We start from the raw sequence: 14,320 nt of genomic DNA, 5'->3' as shown, positions 1-14,320 counted from the left end.
CTCATAAAGCAGATGTCTACAAAGATGCTTAAAAAGGAATTTCCATAAAAATACATTAATTCTCATTTCTCTTTCCATAAGAAATCTAGAAACACATTTTATGTTATCCACAAACATTACTGAACACGTGTTACGTGCAATGTGTCAAATTACATTAAAATTATGCAGTTTATGCTTTGCAAAAAAATAAACTCTAAGACAGCCTCATCCACCAGAGGGCAGACAACAAAAGCAAGAACTACAATCCTGCAGCCTGTGGAATAAAAGCCACATTCACAGAAAGAAAGACAAGTTGAAAAGGCAGAGGGCTATGTACCAGATGAAGGAACAAGATAAAAACCCAGAAAAATAACTAAATGAAATGGAGATAGGCAACCTTCCAGAAGAAGAACTCAGAATAATGACAGTGAAGATGATCCAGGACCTCGGAAAAAGAATGGAGGCAAAGATCGAGAAGATGCAAGAAATGTTTAACAAAGATCTAGAAGAATAAAAGAACAAACAAACAGAGATGAACAATACAGTAACTGAAATGAAAAATACACTAGAAGGAATCAATAGCAGAATAACTGAGGCAGAAGAACGGATAAGTGACCTGCAAGACAGAATGGTGGGATTCACTGCTGTGGAACAGAATAAAGAAAAAAGAGTGAAAAGAAATGAAGACAGCCTAAGAGACCTCTGGGACAACATTAAATGCAACAACATTCACATTACAGGGGTCCCAGAAGGAGAAAAGAGAGAGAAAGGACCTGAGAAAATATTTGAAGAGATTATAGTCAAACACTTCCTTAACATGGGAAAGGAAATAGCCACCCAAGTCCAGGAAGCAGAGAGAGTCCCATACAGGATAAACCCAAGGAGAAAAACGCTGAGACGTATAGTACTCAAATTAGCAAAAATCAAAGACAAAGAAAACTTACTGAAAGCAGCAAGGGAAAAACGATGAATAACATACAAGGGAACTCCCATAAGGTTAACAGCTGATTTCTCAGCAGAAACTCTACAAGACAGAAGGGAGTGGCATGATATACTTAAAGTGATGAAAGGGAAGAACCCACAACCAAGATTACTCTACCCAGCTAGGATTTCATTCAGATTCGATGGAGAAATCAAAAGCTTTACAGACAAGCAAAAGCTAAGAGAATTCAGCACCACCAAACCAGCTCTACAACAAATGCTAAAGGAACTTCTCTAAGTGGGAAACACAAGAGAAGAATAGGACCTACAAAAACAAACCCAAAACAATTAAGAAAATGGTCATAGGAACATACATATTGATAATTACCTTAAACGTGAATGGATTAAATGCTCCAACCAAAAGACACAGGTTTGCTGAATGGATACAAAAGCAAGACCCATATATATGCTGTCTACAAGAGACCCACCTCAGACCTAGGGACACATATAGGGACTGAAAGTGAGGGGATGGAAAAAGATATTCCATGCAAATGGAAATCAAAAGAAAGCTGGAGTAGCAATACTCATATCAGATAAAATAAGACTTTAAAATAAAGAATGTTACAATAGATAAGGACACTACATAATGATCAAGGAATCAATCCAAGAAGAAGATATAACAATTTTATATATATATATGCACCCAACATAAGAGCACCTCAATACCTAAGGCAACTGCTAACAGCTATAAAAGGAAATTGACAGTAACACAAAAAGAGTGGGGGACTTTAACACCTCACTTACACCAATGGACAGATCATCCAAAATGAAAATAAGGAAACAGAAGCTTTAAATAACACAATAGACCAGATAGATTTAATTGATATTTATAGGACATTCCATCCAAAAACAGCAGATTACACTTTCTTCTCAAGTATGCATGGAACATTCTCCAGGATAGATCACATCTTGGGTCACAAATCAAGCCTCAGTAAATTTAAGAAAACTGGAATCTTACCAAGCATCTTTTCTGCCCACAACGCTATGAGATTAGAAATCAATTACAGGGAAAAAAACGTAAAAAACACAGACACATGGAGGCTAAACAATACGTTACTAAATAACCAAGAGATCACTGAAGAAATCAAAGAGGAAATCAAAAGATACCTAGAGACAAATGACAATGAAAACACGACGATCCAAAACCTATGGGATGCGGCAAAGGCAGTTCTAAGAGGGAAGTTTATAGCCATACAAGCCTACCTCAAGAAACAAGAAAAATCTCAAATAAACAATCTAACCTTACACCTACAGGAACTAGAGAAAGAAGAAACAAAACCCAAAGTTAGCAGAAGGAAAGAAATCATAAAGATCAGACCAGAAATAAATGAAACAGAAACAAAGAAAACAAAGCAAAGATCAATAAAACTAAAACCTGGTTTTTGAGAAGATAAACAAAATTGATAAACCATTAGCCAGACTCATCAAGAAAAAGAGGGAGAGGACTCAAATCAATAAAATTAGAAATGAAAAAGGAGAAGTTACAACAGACACCGCAGAAATACAAAGCATCCTAAGAGACGACTACAAGCAACTCTATGCCAATAAAATGGACAACCTAGAAGAAATAGACAAATTCTTAGAAAGGTATCACCTTCCAAGACTGAACCAGGAAGAAACAGAAAATATGAACAGACCAATCACAAGTAATGAAATGGAAACTGTGATTAAAAATCTTCCAACAAACAGAAGTCCAGGACCAGATAGCTTCACAGGTGAATTCTTTCAAACATTTAGAGAAGAGCTAACACCCATCCTTCTCAAACTCTTCCAAAAAAACTGCAGAGGAAGGAACACTCCCAAACTCATTCTATGAGGCCACCATCACCCTGACACCAAAACCAGACAAAGGTACTACAAAAAAAGAAAATTACAGACCAATATCACTGATGAATATAAATGTAAAAATCCTCAACAAAATACTAGCAAAGAGAATCCAACAACACATTAAAAGGATCATACACCATGATCAAGTGGGATTTATCCCAGGGATGCAAGGATTCTACAATATACGCAAATCAATGTGATACAGTATATTAACAAACTGAAGAATAAAAACCATATGATATCTCAATAAATAAGAAAAAGCTTCTGACAAAATTCAACACCCATTTATGATAAAAACTCTCCAGAAAATGGGCATAGAGGGAATCTACCTCAACACAATAAAAGCCATATACAACAAACCCACAGCAAACATCATTCTCAATGGTGACAAACTGAAAGCATTTCCTCTAAGATCAGGAACAAGACAAGGATGTCTACTCCTGCCACTATTATTCAACGTAGTTTTGGAAGTCCTAGCCACGGCAATCAGAGAAGAAAAAGAAATAAAAGGAATACAAATTGGAAAAGAAGAAGTAAAACTGTCACTGTTTGCAGATGACATGATACTATACATAGAGAATCCCAAAGATGCTACCAGAAAACTACTAGAGCTAATCAATGAATTTGGTAAATTTGCAGGATACAAAATTAATGCACAGAAATCTCTTGCATTCCTATACACTAATGATGAAAAATCTGAAGGAGAAATTAAGGAAACACTCCCATTTACCATTGCAAAAAAAGAATAAAATACCTAGGAATAAACCTACCGAGGGAGACAAAAGAGCTATATGCAGAAAACTATAAGACACTGATGAAAGAAATTAAAGATGATACCAACAGATGGAGATATATACCATGTTCTTGGATTGGAAGAATCAATATTGTGAAAATGGCTATACTACCCAAAGCAATCTACAGATTCAATGCAATCCCTATCAAATTACCAATGGCATTTTTTACAGAACTAGAACAAAAAATCTTAAAATTTGTATGGAGACACAAAGACCTCGAAGAGCCAAAGCAGTCTTGAGGGAAAAAAAAGGAGCTGGAGGAATCAGATTCCCTGACTTCAGACTATACTACGAAGCTACAGTAATCAAGACAATATGGTACTGGCACAAAAACAGAAACATAGATCAATGGAACAGGATAGAAAGCCCAGAGATAAACCAACGCATCCATGGTCAACTAATCTATGACAAAGGATGCAAAGGTATACAATGGAGAAAAGACAGTCACTTCAATAAGTGGTGCTGGGAAAACTGGACAGCTACGTGTAAAAGAATGAAATTAGAACACTCCCTAACACCATACACAAAAATAAACTCAAAATGGATTCGAGACCTAAATGTAAGACCGGGCACTATAAAACTCTTAGAGGAAAACATAGGAAGAACACCCTTTGACATTAATCACAGCAAGATATTTTTTGATCCACCTCCTACAGTAATGGAAATAAAAACAAAACTAAACAAATGGGACCTAATGAAACTTAAAAGCTTTTGCACAGCAAAGGAAACCATAAACAAGACGAAAAGACAACCCTCAGAATGGAAGAAAATATTTGCAAATGAAGCAAGGGACAAAGGATTAATGTCCAAAATATATGAACAGCTCATGCAGCTGAATATTAAAAAAACAAACAACCCAATCCAAAAATGGGCAGAAGACCTAAACAGACATTTCTCCAAAGAAGACATACAGATGGCCAAGAGGCACATGAAAAGCTGCTCAACATCACTAATTATTAGAGAAATGCAAATCAGAACTACAATGAGGTATCACCTCACACCAGTTAGAATGGGCATCATCAGAAAATCTACAAACAACAAATGCTGGAGAGGGTGTGGAGAAAAGAGAACCCTCCTGCACTGTTGGTGGGAATGTAAATTGATACAGCCACTATGGAGAACAGTATGGAGGTTCCTTAAAAAAACTAAAAATAGAACTACCATATGACCCAGCAATCCCACTACTGGGCATATACCCAGAGAAAACCATAATTCAGAAAGACACATGCACCCCAATGCTCACTGCAGCACTATTTACAATAGCCAGGTCATGGAAGCAACCTAAATGCCCATCGACAGATGAATGGATAAAGAAGATGTGGTCCATATATACAATGGAATATTACTCAGCCATAAAAAGGAATGAAATTGGGTCATTTGTAGAGATATGGATGGATCTAGAGACTGTCATACAGAGCGAAGCAAGTCAGAAAGAGAAAAACAAATATCGTATATTAACGCGTACATGTGGAACCTAGAAAAATGGTACAGAGGAACTGGTTTGCAGGGCAGAAATTGAGACACAGATGCAGAGAACAAACGTATATGGACACCAAGGGGGGAAAGTGGCGGGGTGGTGGTGGTGGGATGAATTGGGAGATTGGGATTGGCATGTATACACTATGTGTATAAAATGGATGACTACTAAGAAATAAATAAATAAACATACAAAAAAAAAAAGATAAACTCTAGATATTCAGATGCCACTGTAAGTGTTTAAGAAGAGCAGCAGTACTGACTAAAGTTACAGCTTTAAATTAGAAAATAAAACCTGGAAGCACATCACAATTTGGAGAAGGGTCTCTGTGTCTAAAGACTTCTAACCTGGATAATCTGTTGATAAACGACCCTGTGAAGCTTCAGATATTCTTCTTCTTGATCTTGGATAAAAGATAAAACTTTGCTTTCTAACCAAAACCCAGTGTCTTCCAAAGTGGACAGGTAAACTTTGCCTTCTGAGCAGGACTGTCCAACAACAACAGAAGACAGGTTAGTCACAGAGCCGCTGGGCCAATTCGCCCCATGTCCTGACCCAAGCTGGTGGACGCACCTCATGCTGAAGATGGATACTCAACCGACAGTGGAGGCTGAAGGCTCGCAGGGCAGTGCCTTCACTCAGGTGGTGAGGGCTCCCACCTGGCGACTGCAAAATCGATTCCAGATCCACCTGTGAAACAGGACATCTGCAGGCTAGGTTCCGGCTCAGCAGGCAGCGCATGAAGTGAGGACACAGCTGCGCCTGGAGAGGGCTGCCAGAGCAGCAGGGCGAGTGTCCTCCCTCCTCCAAGCCTCCCGTAAAGGGACAAGAAGACACCTTTTCATAGGTGCTGCTCAAGGAGCCCTCAGGATCAAGCTCGTCCAGCCCTTGCCCCCTGCAGCCCCCGCTGCCCACCTCCAACCCGCCGACATCCGATGTCTGGTGCTGATAGGCGGGAGCCTCTGGCAGCAGTGTCAGTAACAGGCTGCTTCCGAGGGCTGGCCTGGAGGAGACGGCCGAAGAGCCAGGACGGGGAGAGGAGATGGGAAATTCACGGGACTCGCTCTCCAAAGGGCCCTAGAAAAGCCTGCCCAGGACTCAGGGGGCTGGAATTCCCTCGTCGATGAGCAGGGCCAGAGCAAGGGGACCTGGGGTGGCGGGCCGTCTTCCTGCTGTCGGGCCTGTTCCGACAGACCGGCTCATCCTCAGAGTTGGCCTCAACAGGACACTGGGCTCTGAACACGACTTGCTAGAAAGACCAGGGCCTGGAAGTGTTCACCCAGTCCCATCCCGCCCCCAGGTGAAAATTTTACACTATAAACGTGGAAAACTTAGACCTTACCCTATCGCTCAACTTCCACGGCATCTGCATCTGTTCTACAAAGTTACCTTGGATGTTTCAAGGGCTTTCAAAAGACGGTTCAGTTTCTTCTGGGGCGCGGAAAGCAGGCACTCGCGATTCTTCGGGTGGGTCAGCAAGTACTCAACGTAGACCAGCGCCAGCCCGGGTTTGACTGGGCGCGGGTCCTGGACCCGCACCTTCCGCTTAGACGCGGAGTTACCCTGAAAGCGCAGAGTGAGTGAGGCACATAGCAGGAAAGCACGTGAGTTCTAGCATACAGCTACCCTCCTTCAGCAAACTTTAAAAATGACACAAGTGTACCTTGCTCTGAGGCTGCTCTTCCGGCAGCGAGTCACAAACAAGCTCCAGGATGTGTCCCACTTGCCCCCAGGAGCAGAGACAGTCTAACAGAATACAGTAGCTCTTGTCGGCTGTTCCTTCCTCTTGGTTTCTTAGTGTGGAAATCACACCACAGCTGAAAATGCCACATATATAAAATCATATCTAATATCTCAATAGCAATTTCTCACTTTTCTAAAAGGCGGGGAAAATGAAGAAGCTAAAAACTGAGGGTACATAAGCCCTTCCTATCATGGGAACTCTCAGACGTTCTCCACCGCAGGAAAAATACACTGTTTTCCCACAATTACTACGCAGGACAAGGTCCAGTACAAAATGCTGACTCTGAAAGCAGCTTCAGGGGCCCCTAGATGTGAGGCACCGAGGACACACCAGGCACTTACAAACCCTGGCCTTTTGTTTCTGTGTTGCCTCTGTCAGACTCTAGAGTAAAGATCCGTAATCTGGGGACAATACTTTTTGTTTAGCATCAAAACATTCTCTTTTTTTATAAATATGAATAAAAATAAGTAATTTTTACTGAGTTAATAACCAACACCCTAGCGCAATGCTGCCCAATAAAAAACACAATGTGAGCCACAAAAGCAGGCCACGTGTGTCATTATAAAGGTCCTAGAAGCCACGTCTAAAAAGGCAAGATTAATTTCAATAATGTGTCTTATTTAGCCCAGCCTACCCCCAACATCCTTTAAGACATGGTCACTGTAGAAAACTACTGATGAAACATGTTACATCCCTCTTTCACACCAGGTCCCCGAGTCTGCATCACACCAGGATGCACACACAGCTTGCCCCAACCCAGACTCCACATTCTAAGCACTCAGAGTCACGTGTGGCCAAGGCTCCGTGGTGGACGGCGGGATGGCTCACGTCTCACCATCTGGCACTTGAACAACGCCAGACTCTCAGTTTCCCGTGGTGGCTTCCTGTGTCCCTCAGCAGTCCCGGAGCCCTGGAAGCCACATCCCCTGCTCTCCCTGCCACAGGGGAGGAGGCCAGGGGCAGGGAGCACAGCACTGGGGGCTTGAAGGTCAGGCAGGAGTCGCCAAGTGAGACCAGGAGTGCACGGAGAGGGCGGGCACCTGAAGGTGGGCACAGCCGAGGCCGGCATCAGGGAGGCCAGCACAGACAGAGGGGTCTTGCAGCGATCATCCTGAAAGCATGAAAAGACACACAGCAACAGGGAACGTAAACAATGGGATCCCGAGGGCCCCATGACTCCCAGGAACCCATTTTCAAAGCTGCTTGGTAGGAATTAGAGTGATGCTCTCAACACACAACAGGAGGACTTAACCCCTTGGGAAGCATTAGGTTTGATAAGTCTTCTCAAACTTTTATAGGACACTTTACTACTTTCTGTGATGAATTATTTGAGCAAATATTTATTAAGCACCTACTGTGTACCAGGAGATCCTTGGAATACAGCAGTAACCAGAAGAGACAAAAGTCCTTGCTGTCAAGGCACTGACTGGTATTTGAAAAACAATACCGATGAAAGGAAAAAAAACCCAACTCTATATACTCAGTGTGTCCTGAGTATAAAACTCAAGGGAATGAAACTAGTCAGAAAAGTTCCTAAGTAAAATAATCAGAACAGAACACCTTAGGAAGACAGCGCAGTGCAATGGAGCTACCTGGCCAAACCCAAGTCCCATGAGATGCCACACCCCAACCAGCTGGTACAACACACGGAGAAGGGCTGGTCTCTGAGGGCGGGACTTTGGCAGGAACCAAGTGAGGATGCCACCTCGGGCCCCACTGCAGCTACATCACCACCACTAGTATTATCACAGTAACAGAGCAGACAGACCAGACTCCATCAAGATCACTTAATAAGAAACACCCTTGGTTGGATGAGAGGATGAAGGAAGATGGGCCCTAAAAGGAAAAGAAACAACAATTTTCCTGGACATATACATGAAACAGAAACAGGTGCAATGTCACCATCTGGCCTGTAATTAACCTGCATTCAGTCAGAGTGAACCCACCCTCACCCCCAACTCCCAATAAAGAAAATGTTTTCTTGATGTTACAACAGTCGGCTGGCAGCTACTCCTGATTCCACTCCATGTGTGGCTTACAGATGCCTTACCTACTTATGGGCCAACCACAAGGTTCTGGGAGGTACTGAGGGCAGAGAAGCTCTCTGGCAAGAATAATTCGGGATTAAAGACTTAATTCACCACCTCCCTTTTCCTGGACACACCCAGGCCACACTGTTCACCTGTCATCTCGTCTGGTATCCTATGGCCTCTATGTTTATCTTCTAATTCTCAACCCCGTGTGATTACCTGAGCTTTTAAATGTCCTAGTGACTTGGGCAGCCTTGACTATTTACCTTCACAGACAGGTCACGTTTGCATTTCAGAGGCAGGATGGAGCTCGGAGACATAACAGTCACAGAAATACGGCTCAGAAAAGCTAAGAGGTCCAAGGTCACATAAGCAGTTGTAGAAGAACCAAAAGTAAACTTTACCAAGAGAAGGGTGATTCCTAAGACCTATGACCTTTCTATATTTAAGCCACGCTTTCTTCACAATTAGGAATAAATTTACATTTCTACATAGCAGTTTTATTTCCATCGGTTTTGAAATATGGCCTTTACTCAGAAATAGAAAGTCAAGGAATGAGGAGGTTTCCTTCCTCCAAACAGAAGTTATGCACACAGTTCTGTCTGTCTCAATAACACAGACACAACTCGGATACTTCAGAAACATGTGCTTGCCGGATGCTGTCAAATGCCTAAAATTGCCCACAAAACCAAGGTGCTACTACATCTTGATGTTCACAAACTCCCCTTTCTCAATTCCCAGCAAATCAAACCAGATTCTAAAATAGTGTCAGGCCATTAGAGATAGAAAACCAGTGCTCCCCAGACAAGTCTCCGGGTGAAGGGATGGAGGCTGGAGGACACGTGGCCTCACCCCGTGAAGGGCGAGAGGCCGAGCGTCCTGCGGGGTGGACGGTGGCTCAGCCCCCGCCTCTGCAGAGGAGGAGCAGGTCCTGCACAAATGTGACCTGGCGCGCCTGCCTTAGCAGGGTGGCCCGTCTTACCTTAAACGCTTTCATGTACTCTGGCAGCATGGAGGCGAACTTGCTAACGGTGTACACTCTGGCCTCTTTGTTATTCTCCATACTCCTGTGAATGCTTCTCCAAAGAATCACAACGATCTCTAACAAACCCGCCATGGACGCAGTATCACTTATTGACAGCGTTTGGTCCAGGGCCTAAGATACAAACAATTGTACTGTGAGAGAATCACTCTGAAGAGAACAGCACTGTGTCTAAAAGCACACCTCAGAATTCCAGACCTGAGGCAGAGATGGAAGGAGAGGCAGATAGAGCCCCTAAGACTGTGCTGTGATGTCTGATGGGATTGACTCCCCCCGACCGTGGGCTGCTCTGGTTTGTGGGCTGGCAGGGAGTGACAGCACCAGGTGTCTGCGTGTCTTCTAGCGAATCCTTCCTTGTCTGCGCAGAGGCGTGGGGCCGCCTCCCCAGCACCACACGCTCGCCTGCGCGTGCTCCACTTCAGATGCCAGCCCTGTCCGGTGACTGTGACAAACTGACAACTTGCCACACAGGCCATTTCCTGGAAGGGGCTACCTTGAGATGCAAAGCAGGATTCATTTCAGGTGCTGGTATTTTTGTGCTACTCAGATGTAATGGGAAAAGATACGGCGAACAAATTAACTTAATTAATGAGGGCACACAGAAAAAACAAAAGTAGTTGCTATATAAAGTTAGATTTTTCAATAGGCACTAAATACCCGGAATGACTTATGGCTAAATTTAAAAAGCAATGAAACTACTAAAGGCTTAGATACTACTATGAGAATGATACAGATAACAAATTGACAAAACTTCAATCTGTATTTAATTTTACTTTTTACATTCTAGTGATTAGCATAGCACTCTTATCATTAAAGTCCCCTGAGAAAGCCACCATTTCTCCTTTACAAAAATATGCTAAGTTCCTAAGTAAGATTTCATTAAACAGAAAGCAGAGATTTTTAGTAGATAGCAATGTGAAAAGGTAAAAGAACCAATTCAAAAAATTATGCTTTAAGCCATTAAATATTCTTAGAATGACAAAATCCAGACGGCAAATTGTATTTTTTTTCTACTACCGGTTACAATAGAGCACCCTTGTGTTTTCTAACGGTACAGAAACTGACCTAAAATGTGAGAAGTGCAGCTTTCTCAATAATGTCTAGGTTCAATATGGGGGTGGAGGGTTCCTTCAGTATTTGAGAACTGTAACAGTTTTCACTTTTTGGCGAAACCACTTCCACCATCCATCCATCAGTGTGAAGGGGTGGCCCAGAGGCGCAGGGCCCCGCGAGCCTGGAGCTGGCATCCCAGTGAGGGTTTCTAAAGTTACAGGATCACTTTCCTAAAAAATCCTGCCCACCCAACCCATATCCTGAGGGGAAAACTCTGAAAAGAGGAACTCAGATCCCACCAAGAAAGCAGAACGAGCTCCAGACGCTCCCGGCTGAGGGCTTCCTGAGCCCAGGCTGAACAGGCCTATGATGGATCTGCCAGGCAGATTCGGCCGTTAAGATGACATCAGGCTCTTCTCTCTCCTCCCCCTTCTGCCCCAGCGGACAGACAGGGCAGGGGATGCTGAAGCGGGGGGCAGGTGGGGTCCGGGGAGTGCTCCCCCCAGCCCCCAGGCAGGCCGACTGAGCCCCACACACCACCCGCCGGCGCAGCCCCAGCCTCAGCGCGGGGCGGCCCTGTAGGCTCCTGGCTCTCAAGGGCCGAGGGCCTGCATCCAGGGCGGGGACATGGAGACAGGAGCGGCCGGACAGCGCAGGAGCCTCACCCTGCAGCCAGCGTGAACCACGTTTCATCAAAAGGGCAAAACTATCTTCTGTGACTTCCTTTTTTTTTTTGGTTTTAATTGAAGTATATTCAACATCTTGTGACTTTCTTTTAAAGGCCAGTACCCTAATCTACATAGCACCACAAAACTACCCAAAATTTTTACTTCAGAGGTACATACAAGCATGAGAGTTTGTTTACAAGCTTAAGATACTGCTTATAAGTAATACGTTTCTAAGTCTTAAATGTTCCTTTTTTAATGATATAATTGGTCACTTTGGATTCTGAAGAAATACCAGCTATATAGCTTCCTTGATAAATTACTTTTTCAAAGACAATTCTAAATAAAGCTCATTCCCAAAAATTCAACCCCACGACGTTTCTAGTAGAATCTTAGGGCAGTGGCGGTGAATAAATCCTTAAGAGCGCCACCACCCATCTAGTTGTAAAATACGGTAACGTCCAGACCCAATCTACGTGTGCCAACCCCAGGTCAAATTAAAATATACAGAAGCTTCAAAATGGAGTAAAGACCTAAATGTAAGGCCAGAAACTATCAAACTCTTAGAGGAAAACATAGAGCACTCTATGACATAAATCACAGCAAGATCCTTTTTGACCCACCTCCTAGAGAAATGGAAATAAAAACAAAAATAAACAAATGGGACCTTATGAAACTTAAAAGCTTTTGCATAGCAAAGGAAACCACAAACAAGACCAAAAGACAGCCCTCAGAATGGGAGAAAATATTTGCCAATGAAGCAACTGACAAAGGATTAATCTCCAAAAGTTATAAGCAGCTCATGCAGCTCAATAACAAAAAAACAAACAACCCAATCCAAAAATGGGCAGAAGACCTAAATAGATATTTCTCCAAAGAAGATATACAGATTGCCAACAAACACATGAAAGCATGCTCAACATCACTAATCATTAGAGAAATGCAAATCAAAACTACAATGATATCATCTCACACCAGTCAGAATGGCCATCATCAAAAAATCTAGAAACAATAAATGCTGGAGAGGGTGTGGAGAAAAGGGAACACTTGCACTGTTGGTGGGAATGTGAATTGGTACAGCCACTCTGGAGAACAGTATGGAGGTTCCTTAAAAAACTACAAATAGAACTACCATATGACCCAGCAATCCCACTACTGGGCATATATCCTGAGAAAACCATAATTCAAAAAGAGTCATGTACCACAATGTTCATTGCAGCTCTATTTACAATAGCCCGGAGATGGAAACAAACTAAGTGTCCATCATCGGATGAATGAATAAAGAAGATGTGGCACATATATATGATGGAATATTACTCAGCCATAAAAAGAAACGAAATTGAGCTATTTGTAATGAGGTGGAGAGACCTAGAGTCTGTCATACAGAGTGAAGTAAGTCAGAAAGAGAAAGACAAATACCATAGGCTAACACATATATATGGAATTTAAGAAAAAAAAATGTCATGAAGAACCTAGGGGTAAGACAGGAATAAAGACACAGACCTACTAGAGAATGGACTTGAGGACACGGGGAGCGGGAAGGGTAAGCTGTGACAAAGCGAGAGAGAGGCATGGACATATATACACTACCAAATGTAAGGTAGATAGCTAGTGGGAAGCAGCCGCATAGCACAGGGAGATCAGCTTGGTGCTTTGTGACCGACTGGAGGGGTGGGATAGGGAGGGTGGGAGGGAGGGAGATGCAAGAGGGAAGTGATATGGTAACATATGTATATGTATAACTGATTCACTTTGTTATAAAGCAGAAACTAACACACCATTGTAAAGCAATTAAAATATATATATATATATATATACAGAAGCTTAAGGTGAAGAAAACTGGGAAAAGAGTGTCAGCAATAATAATTTTTCCTTTGTATTAAATCCTACTCAAACTCCACAGTGAACTACAAAGGATACACAGAAATTCTTTCTAGAAAATTACTTATGATCCTCCAAAATAATTAGGTGAAGTATCAGCACTAAAGGAGTAAGTAATTTTATTGCTAAGGTAACGGCTTGTGGAAATAACACCTCTGCCTTGTTGCCCTGCCCTTCTCCCGCGGGAGAAGCACCCGTCCGGGTCCCCACCCCCGTGGCCCCGACCCCGTCCGCGTGGCCCTGTTCCCGTCCCCGTCCCCGTGGCCCAGGCCCCAGACCCATGGCCCCAAGGCGGCGCCGGGCAGCGGCGGCTCGACTCACGCTCACGTTCTCCTTCCCCGGCTCCTCACTGCCCTCCCCGCATGCACTCAGAGCCCTCCGGATGCAGGCGTTCAAGCAGTGGCGAATCACATGAATCAGCTTTGCTAAAATGTGTGAGACAACCAATAATTAATTTACGTGTATCTTCAACAAAATTTTCTAACACTGAAATTATAATCCCAAATAATTAAAGTGTTACTTTACGGGAACTCATTAAGAACCACACTGAGCACGAAGCAAACACGCCAGGCTCACGGCGTGGGGCGGGGCTGGGTACCTATGTTGGTACAGGCCGTGTGCTCGTGCGCGTGCTGGTAGAACCTCCGCGCAGCCGCATGGTTCATCTGCAGCAGCGTCACGCAGCGCTCGCACCACACCTCCTCGGGCTGGTTCACGGGCAGGAAGGAGTTGAAGATAAGGCCCACCAGGCGCCGAGTGACGGGCAGAGAGTCCGACTCCAGACGGACCAGAATGTGCTCCATGGGGCATATTTTCCAAAACTGTGGATAAAGCACATGTGCAGAAG

At 43.4% G+C, this 14,320-nt stretch overlaps 1 protein-coding gene across 7 annotated transcripts in view; it reads right to left on the bottom strand.

Annotated features, from left to right (window-relative positions):
- NCAPG2 (non-SMC condensin II complex subunit G2) overlaps positions 1–14,320 on the bottom strand; it is a 61,964-nt gene that overhangs the window by 17,320 nt on the left and 30,324 nt on the right. For 6 of the 7 annotated variants that reach the window (XM_033408203.2, XM_033408204.2, XM_004281236.4 and 3 more), the window contains 8 exons: positions 14,072–14,294; positions 13,795–13,898; positions 9,815–9,988; positions 7,843–7,913; positions 6,722–6,875; positions 6,448–6,621; positions 5,632–5,748; positions 5,406–5,546 (listed from right to left, as the gene is read on the bottom strand). In XM_033408203.2, coding sequence (XP_033264094.1) covers positions 5,406–5,546; positions 5,632–5,748; positions 6,448–6,621; positions 6,722–6,875; positions 7,843–7,913; positions 9,815–9,988; positions 13,795–13,898; positions 14,072–14,294 — 1,158 coding nt within the window. The remainder of the gene's footprint in view (positions 1–5,405; positions 5,547–5,631; positions 5,749–6,447; positions 6,622–6,721; positions 6,876–7,842; positions 7,914–9,814; positions 9,989–13,794; positions 13,899–14,071; positions 14,295–14,320) is intronic. The other variant, XM_049714690.1, reaches the window with a different exon arrangement.

The sequence above is a fragment of the Orcinus orca genome, chromosome 9, assembly GCF_937001465.1.
Source record: "Orcinus orca chromosome 9, mOrcOrc1.1, whole genome shotgun sequence".
NCBI lineage: Eukaryota > Metazoa > Chordata > Mammalia > Artiodactyla > Delphinidae > Orcinus > Orcinus orca.
This window is presented reverse-complemented; position numbering and strand designations above follow the sequence as displayed.